Raw genomic sequence first — 18,739 nt, 5'->3', positions numbered from 1 at the left:
GCTGGGGGTTTTAAAAATTGTACAGAGCAAACAGTTTTTATTAAAAGCTGGAGACAATCACCCCTCCTTATTCACAATACTCTTACCTGTGCAGTTAATGAAAGAGCAACCCACTACAGAGCAAACAGATTTATAAACATGCTTAGTCCCACGCACACAAAAATCAAGGCAAACATATTTGATTAGGGGAAAAAATATTAACAGCCAGATCAGCTTCTATATAAAAAAAAAAGTTGAAACATTAAATAAATAGTGTGAGAATGCTTTTGTGTATACTTAATTTATGAGAACAATTCATGGCATATATGTTAATGACTTTTCAGGTTCATCTTCACCTAGAAAAATGAAACAAACATGATCATTCCAACGTTTACATAATGCTGATTGAAATTTTGATTCCTGTTTAAAATGTCAGTTCATTTTGGCCACATTGTCCATCATATGAGACACATAGTAAAATAGTGTAACAGGTCTATGTATTCATAAAATGCCACGACTATGGGCTGAACCACACTGTCAAGATAACATTCATTGTGTAACAGCAAACTGCAGGCATACTGCATTTGTATTCAGTATAAGAGCAGAATGGAGTCATTCAAAGGGTCACAGTAGTGTGTGGCAGATCAACACAAAAATAAATTTACAGCCAAAACATGAGCAGTTTTGTTTCCCTTCACTAAGACGACAACATGCTGCATTTCATTGGCTTATTCTTAGGGGTCACCAATTCAACATTCAAAACCATGAAGTAAAGCCCAAACTAGATTCTTATCTCTGAGACTGATGTAAATATTGGAGCAGGGAAGGAAAAAAGGGAGGATAAATAAGCATTTTGATGAGTGATTTTTTTTTTTTTTTTTAAGATTGACAGATATAACATGGTCAGATTTTTTACAGTTAAAAACATAAACCAGTCAGTGCTCCATATTAAGTTTCTAACCCCACTGGAACAATATCACTTCCATTTCTGTGCTACAGTTTTTTGAGACCTAATGACCATTTCATACACTGGCACTGTCATAAATTAACTTTGTCACAGGGCACAGGGAATGAAAAGCAACAACACCCATTATAGATGTTTGCGTGTGTGAATAAACTGGAGGAAAATAAAGTGTATCGATATTAATACAGTACAAAATAATAATCTAGAATCTGAAACAGACTGTGTGGCTGCAGCAGAAGCTTTACTTTGTCAGTCTGTCACTTATGCCTGCTGTCAGAGTTAAGATGGAAAGTCACCTCTGGCAACGGTCTTCACTGAGCTCTGAATTTTTACAGCTCAATTCCCAGTTTAAATTTTTTAGGAAGTCAAACTGGGTTTTCTTTTAAGACCGCAGACAAATTAAAATAATAGGCATAAGGTTTTTAGGAATGTTTCACTTGTGTGGAAATAACTGATTTCTTTCCATCTGGGAATGAATTTCTGTGACAGCACTGGCATTAAAAGAAAAAGTGGCTCAGGAGTGGGTGAGTGTGTTATGAGGCACTAAGATGCATTGAGTCACAGCTGGACAGTACGTTGGAAGGATAAAGAAACCCTGAACATATTCGGAAACAATGGGTCAAATAAATGACAAGAAAGACAAGTGAAATGAGCAGAGATTTTTCTGGTCCACAAACAACTGAAAACGTGCAGGAATCCACTCTTCACCACCCAAGTGATTTATGTCGCTTCTGTCCACTGACAAATCCTTTCAGCTTCCCTCAGTCCATCTCAGCACCAAGTGGAGGGATTTAACCCTCCAATGACTTGGATGCTCTATTACATTGCTTATTTTGAAAACCAGGTTTCAAATATTTTTAAGGCATTCTCAACTAAACCTACATCCCCTTGATTGTCTTTGGTCATGGACGAACCTCCACAGCTTTTTGTTGCAGGTATTTCCAAACTAGGCTCTATATTCTATTTACAATGAAACTAAAATGTCCAAGGAAAAAGAGACAACTTGTCACTGACCACACTGCTGCTGTCAGAAATGATGACACGCTGGCCTGGATGCCATGGTAGATCCTTCCTTATGTTTTGATGGTGATTCCAAGGGGTTTTGATTATGTGAGAGGAATTTCATTTGGAAGAGGACGTAAATTTTGCGACTTTGTGATTTATAATCAGAGCTCGGTTCTCTCTTTGGCCACAGTCTTGAGCAATTTTTCTGAAAAAGAAACTTTACAGGTATTGGTGAAAACAAATTTACAATTTAAGACGTTAATAAACAAGGTGTGAAATTTGGGATAGCAAGAGCCAAAATGGAGTTCACCGAGGAGAAGAGGCATCTCTCGTCAGTCAAAGGCCAGTTTGCAGTCAGCCAGAACAGCAGTTGGGTGTCACAATAAGCTTGTTTTAGTTCCTCTGAGTCATTAGGAAATAGGTTTTGTGGTAATGGTGGCTTTGAAACCCAGGCGAGGGCTTGAAAGCTACAGGGAGGATTACTTAGAAGTTCTGTTGTCTTCTTTTCTTCGCATCCATTGCATCCAGGATGGGCTGCCTCTTGGCAGTGTAGCGCTGTCGGAGCTCCTCAATCTCTCTCTCCATCATAGGATCCAAGGCACTCAGGCGCATCTGTAGCTCCTCAAAGTCCAAGTTCTTCAACTGAGTAACAGCACACAAAGATGAACACAGACACACAGTGATGGGAAAGATGAGTAATGTTTAGTATCTTCTGCTTTGATATTTTTAACCACTGCCGGACTAAAGTATAATTATTTCCACCATGAGTAACCAATTCATTCCGATTGACTTTGTTACTTACAAAGTCAAAGTCTCCGTCCTGAGGCACCTTCCAGTTGTCGGGGAAGACATTTTTGGACTGGATGTGGTATCCGGGCTGCTCCTGCGGCTGATTGTGGTTGTAGTTTTCCTGCTGCTGGGCTGCCTTGTTAGAGTCCTGCTTGTCAAAATAGTCCATAAAGGATGGACGTATTGGCTGCTGGGGGGTTGCGTGTCCTGTGGAGGGGGAAGAAGGTTATGTTCCAACTTGTTAGAACACGCATACTTATTCTAATTTCATTCATTTATCAGACATGGAAGAAGTTACATGTATATGATTTCTTTACATGATTTAAAGGGACATTCCTCATAGTTGGGATAATATTACCACCCATTAAATAACAGACATGATTAGTAGCTCCAACCTTTCACAGCATTCATGTCAACATCTCTTAACTATGCCACCTGGGAATACATTTTTTCTGAAAGCTCTTGAGCTTGGCAACGAAAAACGGTAGATACCTCAAATCAGTCAGTCACTTATTAAATAGCTACAGATTTGGTTGTCAATTGTTTTTTTCCATTCCTTGCACTACAAAACATGATCATACACAGCTTGTGATGATATGAACACTTGAAAGACGTAAACATGGGAATCTTTCCAACTCTAACGTCTTTCTGATATGGTATGAACATCACATGAATACTGAGTCTTCTGTTGGCTCATGCTCCTCTCTATTTTCCTTTCAGTCACAAGATTTTTTTGAGCGCAGTGACTGCTACAGGGTCTGTGCGTCTCCATGAATAAACCAGTGTTTGTGTGACTACCATAACAAAAAATATTTCTCTCTTCTAGTCTATCATGTGCTACAATCACTTTACTCTCTATAATTTGCTTAACAACACATGTGCTCACTCCTCATGGATCCCTGATCTTCTTCCTCCTCCTCATCATCACTGTTGATGACCATAGTTCCGAGGTCTGATTCCAACATGGTGCTGCTGTGTTCAATCATGGTCTGTGCTCCATCACTCATGGTGCTGGTGGCTCGCATGGTTCCGGCGCCCTCTGAGCCAGACTTCACCATAGTGTGAGAGTCCACCTCAGTCTCCTCCTCCTGGCAGACAAAAGACGATGAGATACTTAGCCCTAAAATACAGCTGTATACTTTAACAGGAACCTCTCATTATACGTACAGAGTTGTCATCTTCTTCCTCCAGCTCTCTCTGCTGCTCCTGCTGCCTTTTGGCCTTCATCTCCATTGCTTCAGTTATCAGGTCTCTCAAAATAGTGACCGGCTTGGCTTGGCTGATGAATGGGTGCTGGATGTGTAACAACAAAACAAAGACTGTTGTGTGCACTTTATTTCACCACTGTGAGGCAAATCAAATCAACAGATCATTATATTGAAGTGTCTTTTCTATATTTTATTTATTTGTTTATTTCTATAGCAATAAGTCTGTTAGTATATACTCCTACACATGTATGTTTTGTGCTTATACATTTATATCTAAGATGTAAGTGTGTCTGTAGCTCTCCTTCTTCCAACCTGTAGGAGTTGGGTAGCAGTTGCTCTTTGCTCTGGATTCTTGACCAAACACTTCTTAACAAAGTCTGTGAATTCATCTGACCAAAGCTCAGGCTTTCTGAATGTTGGAGGGGGGTTGGTGGGGATCATGAAGATAGCCTGAAGAACACAGGAAGAATACAATACAGTCAGAGACCTTGTCTAGAGCACAGTAGCAGGGTTTGAAATCCTCCATGTTTCCACTCACTCTCATGGGATGGATGTCAGCGTAGGGAGGTTTTCCTTCAGCCATCTCTATAGAAGTGATGCCAAGTGACCAGATGTCAGCCACACAGTTGTAACCAATCTCCTGGATTACCTCTGGAGCCATCCAGAATGGAGTACCGATCACAGTGTTTCTCTTTGCCATGGTGTCCTTCAGAGAGAAAATACTGTTTTAAATGCATTCATATGGATTCACAAAATCAGCAAAAGGTTGAATATTCCAAGAGGAGAACCGCTAAAGGCATTCAATTCGTTGTCCCCAGTACTCAAACATGAAATGCAATGTTACCGTTAGTTGTCCAGCCACGCCGAAATCTGCCAGTTTGGCATGCCCCTCTGTGTTGAGGAGGATGTTTCCTGCCTTGATGTCCCGATGGATCTTTCTCATGAAGTGAAGGTATTCAAGACCTTTCAATGTGGACTTAAGGATGGTGGCAATCTCATCCTCTGTCAGCTGAGGTGGGAAAGAAAAAAAAATGTTGGGGTGAGATCCAAGACTGAATAAAGATAAAAGAACATAACCAAGAGCAAAGTATGATTTTTTTTTTTATATGGGCATTAATGCTATTTGTTAATGAAGTGCACCAGTCTTTGATATGTCAAATTTTTTTACCTGCTCTGTCAAAAAATTTAAAGAAAATTTACCTGTGGGGAACCACCAAAATGTATAGCACAGAGTTGAAACCATCTGTAAATACCCACCGTCTTGTTGCGAAGCCTGATGATGTCGGAGACAGACCCGGCTCCACAGTACTCCATGACAATCCATAGGTCTGTGTTCTTGAAGTAGCTACCATAGTACTTCACTACATAAGGGCTACAAGGAAAAGCCAAACATCGTTGTTATCAAAGGAGAAGTAGTAGTTTCGCTTCAAAGAAAAAGAGCAGAAGTGAGAAAACCTTTCTTGACTTAGGCTACAGTGAACTGTATCAACTAATAGAGAGTTGGAGTTAGGAGTAGAGGATTAGGAGTTTTCATGTTTTTATACAGATTGGAAATTGGAGAAATTGTATTTTCATCCCACCTGTCACATTGCTGCATGATGGAAATCTCCTTGATGATCTCCTGCAGATCAGACTCCACAGGTACCTGCTTTATGGCCACCACCTGGCCCGACTCCTTATGGATGGCTTTGAACACACTGCCATAGGAACTAAACACAGACAATACATTGGGAGTTCATTTTTTTATATGTTAACCGCATAATGTATCATAGGAAGAGAGGCCCATCTCCAAAAGAGTAGACTGTTGTCTTGACTGTTGACTTAAAATATTTTCAGTCAAAGGAGCAGTTTCAGAAATTACATTTAGTCATTATAAAACAAAAAAACAAAAACTTCTTACCCTTCACCAAGTTTCTCAAGAACATCAAACACTTCTTCTGGTTGTTTGGTTAGACTGTCCTCACTCAGCTTTTTCAGCTTGCTGCAAAATTAAACAAACCATTTGTAAAATCAGTATGAATGTGTAACTCAAGCTAAAGAAAAATAATCTCTAACATAAGTATTTAAATTGAAAGAATTCAAGAATTCATGAATTTGACAGAGTTAAGGACGTTGTTTAACAAATAAAAACCAGAGTATATTCAGTTTACAAACTTGGAAAATACTAAAGAATTATGAATTTTATTAAGGGAAACTTCTTCAAAAAGTCTTCAATTACACTCAAAGAAAATTGCAGATTAACTGATTGAATAATTGCTTGATTTCTATTGAATTAAGACTGACATATTGCATCTAGGTGTATTACTAGTGGTGAAACCCCCCCTCCATAAAAAGTATAAGCCTGGAGACTTGACCACATAAGGGTTTCCCAATGATCCAAAAATCCATTGATAGATTTGCTCCTGCTGATGGTGGTCTGCAGTCTTATCTGTGACGTTACACACAAGACCTCAATGAAAGAGAAATATCATGATACTGATGCTAAATCAGCCAGCTCTTATTTCCTCTTTAGTGAAATCAGCTCCAATGGTCTTCAGTTTAGATCACCAGAGAAAACACGGCACTAAGACTAATCAAATAATCGCTAGGGAGGGAGGTGTAAGATTATTTCATTTCACACACAATTAATTTGCATTTCATGACCAAATGATATCACATGGCAAAGTGCTCCTTCTGGGAACTCAACGATGACCCAGTGATGAGAAAGGCTTGAAATTAAGGCAGCTGGTTTCAACACAGTGCCTGTGATTTTAATCAAAGACGATCTTTTCTTTCCTTAACTCGTCCCGACTGGATGGAAAGTTTGAGAGAAAAATCGGCAAAGCTAACGAAATTAGCATGAGCTAACTCGCTAAACTGCGTTAGCCTTTAGCTCGGCGGGGATCACCGTTGAAAACCAGCCGGGTGGTCAACCAACCTTTTGGGCGCAGACGGCTCCATAATGTACAGCTCCAAATAATAAAAAGGCAGCGGACTAATAGGAAGTTGTGTCAGTTTTGGGGGCCAGCAGTCACGATGTGAACATTGTCGGCGGAGTCGTTGTTGTCAAAAACTAGTGGAGGGCCAGCTGAGTGTCCGTCAGATGACGGCCCGTCTGCGGCTTCGGCTTTACCACAGCGCCCCGTGGAGGGCCGGAGTGCGAGGAAAAAGACACACGGCTTCCGTCTCTACAAGCCCGAAATCCGTAAAGTAACCCGAAATACGCCAATTTATATATTTTTTATGACTTCGCGAGGCATAAAAGAAAAAGTAAGGCAAATAGCTCAAAATGTCTTCTGACCAATCAGAGTCTTGTTTGCTCTGAGGTCATACCGGACGGTAGTGCGCATGTGCGGAGTCGTATCCGTGTGAGATGAAAGGAGAGGTAAACAGCTAACATTTTGTGTATTAAAACGGTAAGCTTTCTTTTTTCGTCACAATCTCTTCTGTGAAATTCACGCTTGGTATACACATGTTACATTTACGGCTATTCAAAGACCATTTGCGGTTCATTGTGTCCTCCAGTGATGACGCTTTTGGCTTATCGTGCTGGAAACACCATGCTGTTTCTAATGTTAGCATGCTATCATGATGCAGATGCGGATGATGTTTAGACCTCTCTCTCTCTCTCTCTCTTTCTCCTTAAAGATTGAAATGGACACACAGAAAGATCTACAACCACCCAAGCAGCAGCCCATGATCTATATATGTGGAGGTGCTTTTCTACTTTCATTTGTGTTCATGTTACAGCCACTTGGGCCTTAGGCTAACAATGCTACCTAATTCAGCGAATCTGTTATTACTATTATTGCTATGACTATTGCTTTAGTTTAAACGTTTATGTTACCTTTATATTATAAAATTATTAACTAGAGTTGAAGCATAAATTATTATAATAATCTTTATTGATCCTAAATTCCCTTATTTATTATATACAAGGCTGTACCTGCCTGTTATTTTACTAGATAATTATTCATTTTATAAAACAATTTATTAGTTACTTCACCGAAAGCCATCACAATTTAGAAGCTGAAATCATTGTTCGACATTTTTACTTGGGGAAAAAAAAAAGAATGATTTACAGCTACTCGCAGAAGCATTTTTAATTGACTGTCAAATAACTCAACACAAATAACAACAATAATGTCTGTTTTTATTCAAGAGCACTTTTATTTAGTGATTTGTCTTTTACTTGCAGAGTGCCACACTGAAAATGAAATTAAGGCTCGTGATCCAATCAGATGCAGAGAGTGCGGCTACAGGATCATGTACAAGAAGAGAACAAAGAGATGTATCCTTCACTATCTGTTCCCTAAGCAGATGACTACAATAAATGAGATTTCTTTAAACAGAACAATTATGTAAAGTTTTCAATGAGCAGATTTGGAGTGAATACTGTTTTACTTTTTACTTTTCCTTGACCATTTGATTTCAGTGGTTGTTTTTGATGCTAGATGAAGAAGAGGAGTGCAGCTGTTTTGATTGTCCTGTGTGCTATTTTTAAAGTATATGAGCATGTAAATAAATAGACTTTCAGATCAGATGCTTTCTGGCTAAAGCCCTCCTTTTTCATGTCCACAGAAACAGTGCTGTTATTTAGTTTTCTTGTTCAAATTGCGAGTGTTGACAGTCTTGGTTTATTAAAAACACAATTTGTACTGACCTCACTGTTCTCATTGAATTAATCATTATAGTATCTCAATTATGAATATAAGTGGAGGACATTTTTCTTTTTAAGGACTAACCTCTCAGTGGTACATTTCTCTTTACTTTGTGTTCTTTATTATTATTATTATTTTAAACATTTCTTTGCTACATGACCTAATAAAACAGATGACTTTTCATCCACATTTCATGTGAAAATAAGAATACAAAGCATTACAAATAACAAGAAAAATACATTATGTTGATTGTGCGTCAATTGGAAGTAATGTTTAACTAGAATATTTCTTAATTTGAACCTGAGCTTTTAATGAGCATCAATTAAATATTCAGTTTGTGTTGAAAATGTTTAAGAGAGTTTTTCATTCTACTTGTGGTAATTTGGGCCAAGACTAAATAAGAAAAACATCTCTGAAAGATTTCATGTGAAGTTAGTGTTGTTATGTTGAAAGGGTCACATGGCTGACGCAGGTCACCGGATAGTAAGCTATATCGGTGTAATCTGTCTACAGTGATTAACCAATTAGGTGCTATGTTTGCTTCCACTCTGGCGCCCATTATGTAAATATAACGCTTCAACCAGTAGACAGCTTAGCATGAGGGCTCAAACTGGGTTGAAACTGCTCCGTTCACTTTGTCCTAAAGCTAAACAAACAACTCCCTATATATGACTCATCAGTAAACAGCTCTCTAACACTATATTTTATCTTCTCCCTCAATACGCATTAAAGTATCTTCGGTTGAATTGGAATTATCTTTCATTTGGAAGAGGACAAGGCAGTATAGGTGTCAGAGAAGTTTTTGGCAGCAGTTGCCAAGTAACCAGTAGAGACACTAGCTGTGAATAATATAACAGTTATAACAGGAAGAGCACCCTTAGTCAAATGGTTCACTGTTCAAATGTCTTGTTGAAAAACAAAAGTGTTTGATATGTTTAATGAAAGAAAAAAGGACACTAAGACTTGCTCTCTCTCTCTCTCTCTCTCTCTCTCTCTCACTCTCTTTAATAATTTGCTGTGAAGTGCGTGCTGAGGCTCTCCCATCAGACCTGTCCCACTGCAGCACTGCATTGCCGAGGCACTTCCCCCCTCTGTGACATCACGAATGACACCTCATGCAGGGGGTGTGTTTATCAGAGATCCCCAGCCAAGCACAGATGTAGCTTCAGCTCAGAGAGAGGGAGAAGCAGGGAGGCAGAGAGAGTTTGGACACACTGCAGAGGGAGTGCAGCTATGGGGAACGCACAGGAGAAACCCTCAGGCAGTGGAGGAGGGGGAACCAGACCAGATCAGGCCACAGCAGGAAGCAGGATGAGAAGCCGGAGTGGAGGCAGCATAAAAAAATCACATACTCAGGGAGATTCAAAGAAGGAGGTGGCCAATGGCACACAAAGAGAAAACATCCCTGCAGGTGGTCAAGAGATGCAAGGCAGCCCTAAACCGGACACAAGTTACCTGGATGCCCCTGCTGGGGCCCTTCCTCCTCACCTGGCAAGGCTCAAGAATGAGGGAAACCATCTTTTCAAGCACGGCCAGTTTGGAGACGCCTTGGAGAAGTATACCCAGGCCATTGATGGATGTGCTGAAGCAGGTGGGGAAAACATGAACTGTTATTTATTTGTTGTTATTTGTTGTTTATTTTCACGTCAGAAACAGAATTTCATTGAAATAAATACAAGTCTGTTGATTGCAGATTTATGCAACGAATTATAAATTTTCCATCAGGAATGGTGATAGAAATACTGTTGTAAAACCTGAATTAAAACTGCATGCACCGCCACCAAAAAGCTTAAATAATGTTTATGTCAGCGTAAGTTTTCTCAATTGAACTTTTTTATTTTCATAATCAATTGGTTAACAAAACAGTGAAATCATTCTGAAAGCCTGAATTGACACATTTATAATTTTTGTTTAGTTGGATTAAGGCCACAACTAAAATACTGAATTTACAACCATATTGTGGCACATTTCTTTTGCTTAAAAAAATGATCACTCAGTTACCAAAACAGTTCATTTCTTGAGTAATTTAATTTAAACTTTCCTGGTACATATTTTATGTTATCCTAATGTCATACTTTATTCATACCTGTTATTGTTAAAATACTTAATTTAGCTAGATTTTTGATGAAGGCAAATCTTGAGAAGCAAGCTAGAGAAGTAGAAAAAACAACAAATGGGCGGCACAGTGACAAACAAAAAGCTGCTTCTAACTTCTGTGAATTGGCTCTTGTGACAGAATCAGATAAATGTTGAGTGTCATTTGGCTCCATAATCCAAAGTCTCACACATCAGTTATGAATGCATTAGGTGTTTGCTCTGCTGCATAATTTACTCCACCCAATCTTCATGCCCATGCGTTTTATCCTGCATTATAAATGAAATCCATCATGAATTCACGCTACTTTTCACATATGTGACCTGTGAAGAGCTGGTAATTTTTCTTTTTACCCAAACATTCAGTGTCATGTGAGGCATCAGTGTTGATTCGTAAGGGCAGTGTTGGTAAAAGGCAGTACAACTGACCATAGGCTGAAGTCATGGTGTGGTGAATGGGCCTTTTAGGTAAGATTGAATGTCATGCTCCATCTTTAGGAGCACTCAGCCAACTTTTACTTACAACGCTGGCAACAGTCATCGCTTTTTCTGCTGCAGTGGAGATAGACTTAAAAAGATTAGACTTACCAAAAGGAAGCATTGAATCATCACGTCTTTATATAATGTTGTACAGAAATCACAGGTGTAGAGGGGCAGGAAGAGGCTGACAGTAGTTCAGGAACAGTGAAGTGGTGAGCACTGATGCTCTGCTAAAAGGTTGTAAAACTGCACTGGAGGCTAAGGAGAGACTGCACTGAGGAGAATATTTCTCTACCGGGGACTCAACACATCCATTTGTCTGTCTGCCACTGGCGCCCTTCAGCATCTCTGCACAGTGTGATGACTGTTGTCTTGCCTTCTCTTTGGTCCATAGCACTCAGTCCAAAGTGCTGAGCATCTCGTCTTATTTTCACAAGATCAAACATATTCTATTGATTGTGTTTTAGACCAATCTCATAGCTGATCGCTCTTTCAGATGAGTTATGGTTGTTCCCCTGCAGGCATTGACAACCCAGAAGACCTGTGTATTCTCTACTCCAACAGAGCTGCCTGTTACCTGAAGGATGGAAACAGCACAGACTGCATACAGGACTGCACCACGTACGTAATCAGCGTCAGATATGTGAGCACAAACATCTGTCCATTTACAGTCTATGTGTAGATTTTGTCAGATTTAAAAGACTCCACAGATGTGTACTGATTTACAGTGTTGTTGTTTTTTTAGACCTATGTTACCCACAATGTTAGGTCAGAGATTTGGTTGTGTTGTGTTAATAGCTTTGAAGAGGTGGTCTGAGAGGTTGTGGTCCTCAATCCCAAATCACAATGACCAAAGTGAGATCACCAGATAGTTTCTTTATTGGTCAGTAAGGTTGTGTTTGCTTGAATTCCTTTAGTCTCCAAGTGAATGTACTGTTACTGCTGTGACTTGTGTTATTTTATAACTGTTGAACTCTCCTCGACTGCACCCAAAGCAGACAGAAGGGAGTCATTCTGCCTGCAGAAAGGGCATATACACGTTGTAATTAGACCATAAGGTCTTTGGCCACTACTCAGCTTTTCCACAAAGTCTTTTATGGACTTATAAATAGAAATTGTCTGTGGAACAGAAGTTATGGATACATGGGGTTTGTTTTTAATAGTTGGTTCAGAATCTCTGTCTGAAGCAAATACTCCTTCATGTGTTTTTGAATTGAGGGCTTCTGATCAGCCCACTTACTCCTGTGACACCATGTGCAAGTGTAGAGTTTGATCCTCTGTCTCTACGTCTCTCTGATCCTATTAGGGCTTTGGAGCTGCAACCCTATTCCTTGAAGCCCCTGCTGCGCAGAGCTATGGCCTATGAGTCACTAGAGCGCTACAGAAAGGCCTACGTGGATTATAAAACCGTCCTGCAGATTGACACTGGAGTGCAGGCGGCTCATGACAGTGTCCACAGGTCAGCTCAGCTTAGCTCAACATAAGAGACTGCAGCTGCTGTAACTTTTAGAAACAACGGAAGTTGTCAAGGAATTGCAGTTTCAGTGTTTACTAGAATCATATGAGATTGTCACATTCTGTATGTGTTCTGCAATTTCATTTGCTAAGTGATATAATATTTATATTGAGTGAAATATTTAAACATAAGATGTCATATGCCGTGTGGATCATTTTGACGCCACAGTTTATCCGTGAAAACCTTATTATCTTGACTGACTCTGTTTGTTCAAGTAACTCATTGTGTGTCCAATGAATCTATGTCATCTGTCAGGATCACCAAGATGTTGATCGAGCAGGACGGACCCGAGTGGCGGGACAGGCTTCCAGAGATCCCTGTTGTCCCTCTGTCCGTCCAGGAGCAACACAGACAAAAACCAATCAGCATCGAGCAGGCTCAGGCCCGAGCTGCCAGAGCTGCACAGGAGGAAGGTGAGTGACATCACTTCTTCCTGTGTGAACAGCAGAAGCATGCATTTTAAATATAAACAGTGTTAAGGTTGCACTGCCTCCTAGTTTCTGCCTAAATTATTCACAAGCTCACATACATCACACACCATACACAGATACAGCAATCGCACATATAACTGATTAAATGGTTTGAAAAGGAGATATTAATCTAAGTGATGCATTCTGTTGTTTTGACATGTGCATGACTGTTTCTTCATACCTGGACTGCATAATTGAATTCAGTAATTCAGATTGTTTCTAAACAAGTCTTCTTATGTAACTGTGGTTGCCAAACATTTGAAGTTATACCCTCGATGTATGAGTTCTCAGTGTAAACATAAGGTAGCAGTGCAGAAGGCAGTCAGGAGCTTGGTAAAGGTACTCCTGCTGAGAGATGTGTGTGTGTGTCTGGATGGACTATTAATCAATAATGCAGAGGGGAATGAGATCTACACAGTGTAGTTCTGCTGTAATGGAACAATCCAGGTCAGATTTCCTGGAGGCTGCTCCTGCTCACACAAACCAGAAGACTCCACCTGTATCATACTTTCAAATCCATTTCAATCTATCTATGCAGTGTAGCATAGAGCTGCAAAATAAACGGCTTGATTTTGTATTTACAAACACAGGATTTCCGTTGTACACCGATAAAACGCAGGTCACAGAGTGTATAGGCACACATATACATCAACACCTAATGACTGTAGCAGATAAACAGAACAGAGCTTATCTCAGAATAGCACACTGCTGTTGCTGGGGAGACAGTCAGAATTGCAGTTATCTTATATTAAATGTTGTCTTTAGAGTGAGATCATAGATGTTCACGTCCTATAAAGTGTTAAACACCTACAACAAGTTGAAGCGCTCATTCTTCTTGAAGACGTTGAGATTCAGTGTTTTCAGTAAGAAGCACAGATGATGCACTTCCTCAAATGGCCACTCTCACTCCCACAGTGTCACTTTACCAGCTTTCCCCTCTGTACATTCATTAGTCCAAGTGAAGCAGGGTCATGTCTTTTGAAGGAGGGATGCTGAACTCAAGTTTTTAGAAAACAAGTAAATTAATCACAAAAATGAACGAGAGATGAGAGAGATGAAAAAAAAAAACAGAGTAAAATTATGAAATGATAATTTAAGTGACTTTGAATGCCTAAAGCATAATTTCATTGTTCACATTACATCACATCATATGTTATGTACAGTGCTCACATCTCAATCCACGCTTAGTAAAAAAGCATGACCTGTTAAAAAGAGACATTTAAGTTAAGAAAAATAAAAAATGAACTCATACTAAAATTCTAAATGTTTCTTGTTGTTTGTGGAATTACATGAGAGCTGGATCTGGGTTCATTTACCACAGAGGGTGGTGCTTTCAAGAGATGGAGATAATTAAGAAGTCCACTGTGGTAGAGCTGCTGCTGATATTGAAATTGAAAATCTTATGGCTCTCTCGATGCTTGCAACCCCTCTCACTTCTTATTGCTAAAGCAGCCGAGCGCTTTCTGCTCTTCCATCCCACTTGTGTTCTGTGTATGGTTTTATTGTCTATAAACAGGCAAACTATGCAAAGACTGGCCGTGATAGGCACATTTTTTCCTTTTTGGGTGTGGCTTTTTAGTTGTTACCACTTTCAGCGTGTGCTGTAGACAGTGAACTGAAACTTGTGCCTTAGTGAACAAGTTATTGTCTTAAAGATACATATCTTTGGTCAGGTTTATATCACAGAGGAATGCATTACCAACAGACAGATGAGTGAGAGAGGATGTTCACTCAGCTGCCTTGTCTCACAGGTTAAATAATACAGACTGTATATCAGCACTTGGGTCCCCTGCTAAATGCCACATCAGGATTATATGTGTATGTGTGTGTGTGTGTGTGTGTGTGTGTGTGTGTGTGTGTGTGTGTGTGTGTGTGTGTGTGTGTGTGTGTGTGCGTGTGTGTGTTAGACATAGCAGCTTTCTCAGCACAGCAGAGAGCTCAGTAAGCAGGAGTTCACCATTCCCCTCTGGCCACTTCAGACTGCTGCTGATAGACTGATGGATCCGTTCATCACTCCTGAAAATCTTTTGTGCTGAACAGAAATACTTTCAATACAGTTTACCCTGACATATGTAACATATCCATAAACTGTAACGAACAAAGTTAATTCTTCATCAAGTCCAATTTGGTCATACTGCCGCTTGTTTTGATAAATCAAAATGATGTTGACTATTTTCTTAACAATGGTAACATTATATGTTATATTAATCTTTACCTGCTTCAGTATTGATTTTTTTATCAACAGCCAGAAGGAAAGAGGCCCAGTTTACTCTGCTGAAACAGAAAGGCAATGATCTGGTCAAGGAGGGCCGCTTCCAGGAGGCCCTGGAGAAGTACAGCGAATGTCTCATCTTAAAACCAGATGAATGTGCTATCTACACAAACAGGTATGCATGAAACAAACCTAGTGTGCAACATGACGCCACACATGCTCACACACAAAGTAGGTCTGTTTGATTTCTGTGTGTTGAATCATCCCTGAATCAAACTTTAAAATAAACACAGTGTGCTTTAGAGGCACATAGACAGAACCAGAAAAACCAGAAAACCATATGAGGGCACTTCATATGTCAGATGCTACCAAGCTTAATGATACTAAGTTGTACAGCAGCTACAGGGGAGAGCAGCTCTGTCTTGAAGCAAAAAAGCAGCTGTAAAACTGAAGCAAAAGTTCAGGAGTTTCCAGATCATATTTTATCAAAGCGTAGTGTGAAATAAAAATGATCTTATCGTTTTATAACATAGACTATAATTGGCTTACAAACAGGAATCTGGTCATCCTTGATCTTCCTTCATAATGGAGGAGCCTATGAATGAAACAAAAATGTATGAGATGCTGACAATTAGAAGGTGTCTTCATACCAGAATTCATCTTTGAACTGGCTTCTACCAGATCAAGTGTTATCAGATATCTAACAAAACAATGAACAAGAAGATTTGGTCTGGTCTGAAAAATATGTAAAATGATTTCAAAAATAATATAAAAAATTAATAGTTTGGTCCCTGATGTTATTAGCAGTAGCATAATTCTGTCGTCTTTGACTTTTTCACTCTGCCTTACTTTGTTCCAGGGCCATTTGCCTCCTGAAACTGAGTCGCTTTAAAGAGTCCAAACAGGACTGTGATGCTGCTCTGCAGCTGGAGCCGGCCAACAAGAAAGCCTTCTACAGACGAGCCCTGGCTTATAAGGGCTTAAAGGTAAACACACTGCCAGTTCTTCTTCTTCTTTTTTTTTTTCTCTTAAGATGTTGAATAAGAAGGATTTGTGTGTCTAATTATCCCTTTATTTGCATTTTCTATATGTGTGTGTCTGTTTGTGTCTCCATATGACCTGAAATCCAGGACTATCTGTCAGCCAGCAGTGACCTCCAGGAAGTCCTCCAGCTGGACCCAAATGTTCGTGAGGCTGAGCAGGAACTTGAGGTGGTGACAAGCTTGCTTCGACAGAGCCTAATGGACAACAGCGCACACACACCAAGGGTAAGATTTATCTGTACACACTCACACACATTTTCACACTAACTATAGCTATAATTTGCATGACTTTGCTGCTGGCGGGTTTTAATGTTGCTGGTTGGGGAATTCTCAGGTTTATGTAATTGTAACTCACTGCGGACATTTTATTTCACATTCACTAAACATAAACTGAAACTACATGCTGATTTTTTTACAGGTTTGATGGCTCTTTGTGGCTTGATAATCATGGAGGAAGGAAACAGGTATGGATTCATACTTTACCTCAGCAGTTCTGGAGGAAAGAAGATTTATAAAGCCATCAGCTTGAGTAAGTAAGACTGGCATTAACTCCCGAGGACGGGCTCCTTGGACGACCAGCTTTTGAGCTCTGCACCATCTGCAACGTGTGCAAACTACACATAAGTCCTGAGCGCACAACCTTACATAATGGGCAGCTTTGTTTAAAAAGGCTAATGTCAAGGTACTTGACCTGCTTGCACTATAAATCATTCACATTCTGATGTAATATACTGTACGTGCAGATCCATGTACGGGGCTGCCGAGCACTGTTACTTGTTGAAGTAAAACTGGGAAGGAAAAGATTGTGTAATGTGTGCCTTATTGAGATTTCTACTGGATAGGATGAAATATGCCAATTAAAAAATCTTACTTTATTTTAAAAATGTAGTGTTCTGTTCCAAAGTGATGCACTGAGCTTTATTATAAGATGAGCTAAAAAAAAAAAAGGCCCAAAAGATCAATAGGTCATTATCTGATACATTCTTCATGTTTCCAGGGTTTCTACCTATTGCAGCTAATATAAAAGACAAATGTCAATGTTTTAACTTGTTAGTACATCTGCTGCCAACAACTTCTTATAAACCATCATTATCATTATTATATAGTGTGGGAGAAAAACACTTTCCACAGCTAAACTGTGATGCTGCTGTTTTAGTTTGACGAACTCCACCAGATCTGTTCTTTAGACCTCCAGGCTGAAGTAAGATGCCGTAATATCATTGGAATTTAAGAAATAATTATTAAATTATGATATCAGCTCTGAAGTCCTTGTCAATCATAAAGTTGTCAGTTTACTGGATTTAGATGAATATTCAGGTATTGAATTTAGAGTTAAAGGTCACTTACTGACGTACAGTAAGATTCACTGCGGTACTCAGGTTCAGTCTGAATGTGTCTTTGTGTTTGCTTGATGATTTGCAGAATTTAAGTTTGGCAAAACTTCTGCATCTCATTCAATTAATATACTCTACACCATCTGTGCTGCAACAATTAAAAGACATTCGATATGTTTGCAGAAATTCTCACAGACCAAGTAAAAATAAATTCCCATGAATAAATGAACTGATAGGACAGGAACCACAAAAAAAACGTTAAGAGGAATTATGTCCTGAAGGTCAATTAGCTTTTTTCTTCACCTCCCACCTATGGATTCCTCTCTATTTAGTCTGTTCTGTGTTAACAACCCTAACCCTAACCCCCCCCCCCAAAAAAAAAAAAATTAAATTAAATTAAATTAAAATAAAACCACAATGCATTAGACAGGTCAAAATGAACAATAATCAAATTGTTGAACATACAACCATGATTTTACCATAAACCCAAGTTCACAGTTCTGTTTCAGTCAGATGTCACTAATTTTATCTGATTGCAGCTTGTTAGCGTAGCAGCTAATTGACTAGAATGAAAAACAAGTGTGGATGAGCACATTGTTAAAACGTCCTCTTTTTTTTTTTAAATGTCCCATCAGCTCTGCAACACAAACAAACGTGTGAATCTTTGTATAGCACAATGTGCCACAGGCCTTGTTTCTTATACAGTTGGTTAATCTCCTTTTCTTGCTTTTTTTGTGTTGTCAAAATAAAAAAGCATAAAATCTCATCGAAATGAAAACACTTGATGTGAGGCTTAATTGTTCCAGACAATGTTTTTTGTGCTTTTTGGAATGTAAGAGCATGTACTGTATGTAAATAGTTAAAATGCAAGTGGAAATAAAGTGAAATATGAATGCTTCAGTGTGCCCCTTCTGCACCTTCACAGCACTTTACTACAGAGATTTGACTCAATATGAGGGTTCTTGCTGGCTTGAATTGAAATAAAGACAACAACAAAACAACAAA

The 18,739-nt window shown here is 39.3% G+C and overlaps 3 protein-coding genes across 4 annotated transcripts; 2 read left to right on the top strand and 1 right to left on the bottom strand.

Moving 5' to 3' along the window:
- Positions 1-114: 114 nt before the first annotated feature.
- Positions 115-7,212, bottom strand: stk3 (serine/threonine kinase 3 (STE20 homolog, yeast)). 2 transcript variants are annotated; one of them, XM_029513688.1, is made up of 11 exons: positions 6,863-7,212; positions 5,846-5,926; positions 5,526-5,654; positions 5,203-5,317; positions 4,790-4,954; positions 4,484-4,651; positions 4,258-4,395; positions 3,905-4,030; positions 3,624-3,825; positions 2,751-2,944; positions 115-2,590 (listed from the first exon to the last, which is right to left on the bottom strand). In XM_029513688.1, the coding sequence occupies exons 1-11, from the start codon at positions 6,883-6,885 to the stop codon at positions 2,432-2,434; spliced, it is 1,500 nt and encodes a 499-aa protein (XP_029369548.1). In that variant the 5' UTR covers positions 6,886-7,212; the 3' UTR covers positions 115-2,431. The 2 variants fall into 2 exon arrangements, with proteins under 2 accessions (XP_029369548.1, XP_029369549.1); XM_029513689.1 differs by having other exon boundaries at positions 3,624-3,822.
- Positions 7,213-7,255: 43 nt separating this feature from the next.
- polr2k (RNA polymerase II, I and III subunit K) lies at positions 7,256-8,587 on the top strand. Its single transcript, XM_029513691.1, has 4 exons — positions 7,256-7,340; positions 7,573-7,639; positions 8,123-8,215; positions 8,360-8,587. Exons 2-4 carry the CDS (start codon positions 7,579-7,581, stop codon positions 8,380-8,382), a joined length of 177 nt encoding a protein of 58 aa, XP_029369551.1. The 5' UTR covers positions 7,256-7,340; positions 7,573-7,578; the 3' UTR covers positions 8,383-8,587.
- A 127-nt stretch (positions 8,588-8,714) lies between these two features.
- Positions 8,715-18,146, top strand: spag1a (sperm associated antigen 1a). The gene is made up of 8 exons (XM_029513690.1): positions 8,715-10,176; positions 11,681-11,780; positions 12,466-12,618; positions 12,931-13,088; positions 15,391-15,532; positions 16,217-16,343; positions 16,488-16,625; positions 16,819-18,146. Exons 1-8 carry the CDS (start codon positions 9,819-9,821, stop codon positions 16,822-16,824), a joined length of 1,182 nt encoding a protein of 393 aa, XP_029369550.1. The 5' UTR covers positions 8,715-9,818; the 3' UTR covers positions 16,825-18,146.
- Positions 18,147-18,739: the final 593 nt, after the last annotated feature.

Source organism: Echeneis naucrates, chromosome 11 (genome assembly GCF_900963305.1).
Source record: "Echeneis naucrates chromosome 11, fEcheNa1.1, whole genome shotgun sequence".
NCBI classification, from domain to species: domain Eukaryota; kingdom Metazoa; phylum Chordata; class Actinopteri; order Carangiformes; family Echeneidae; genus Echeneis; species Echeneis naucrates.
This window is presented reverse-complemented; position numbering and strand designations above follow the sequence as displayed.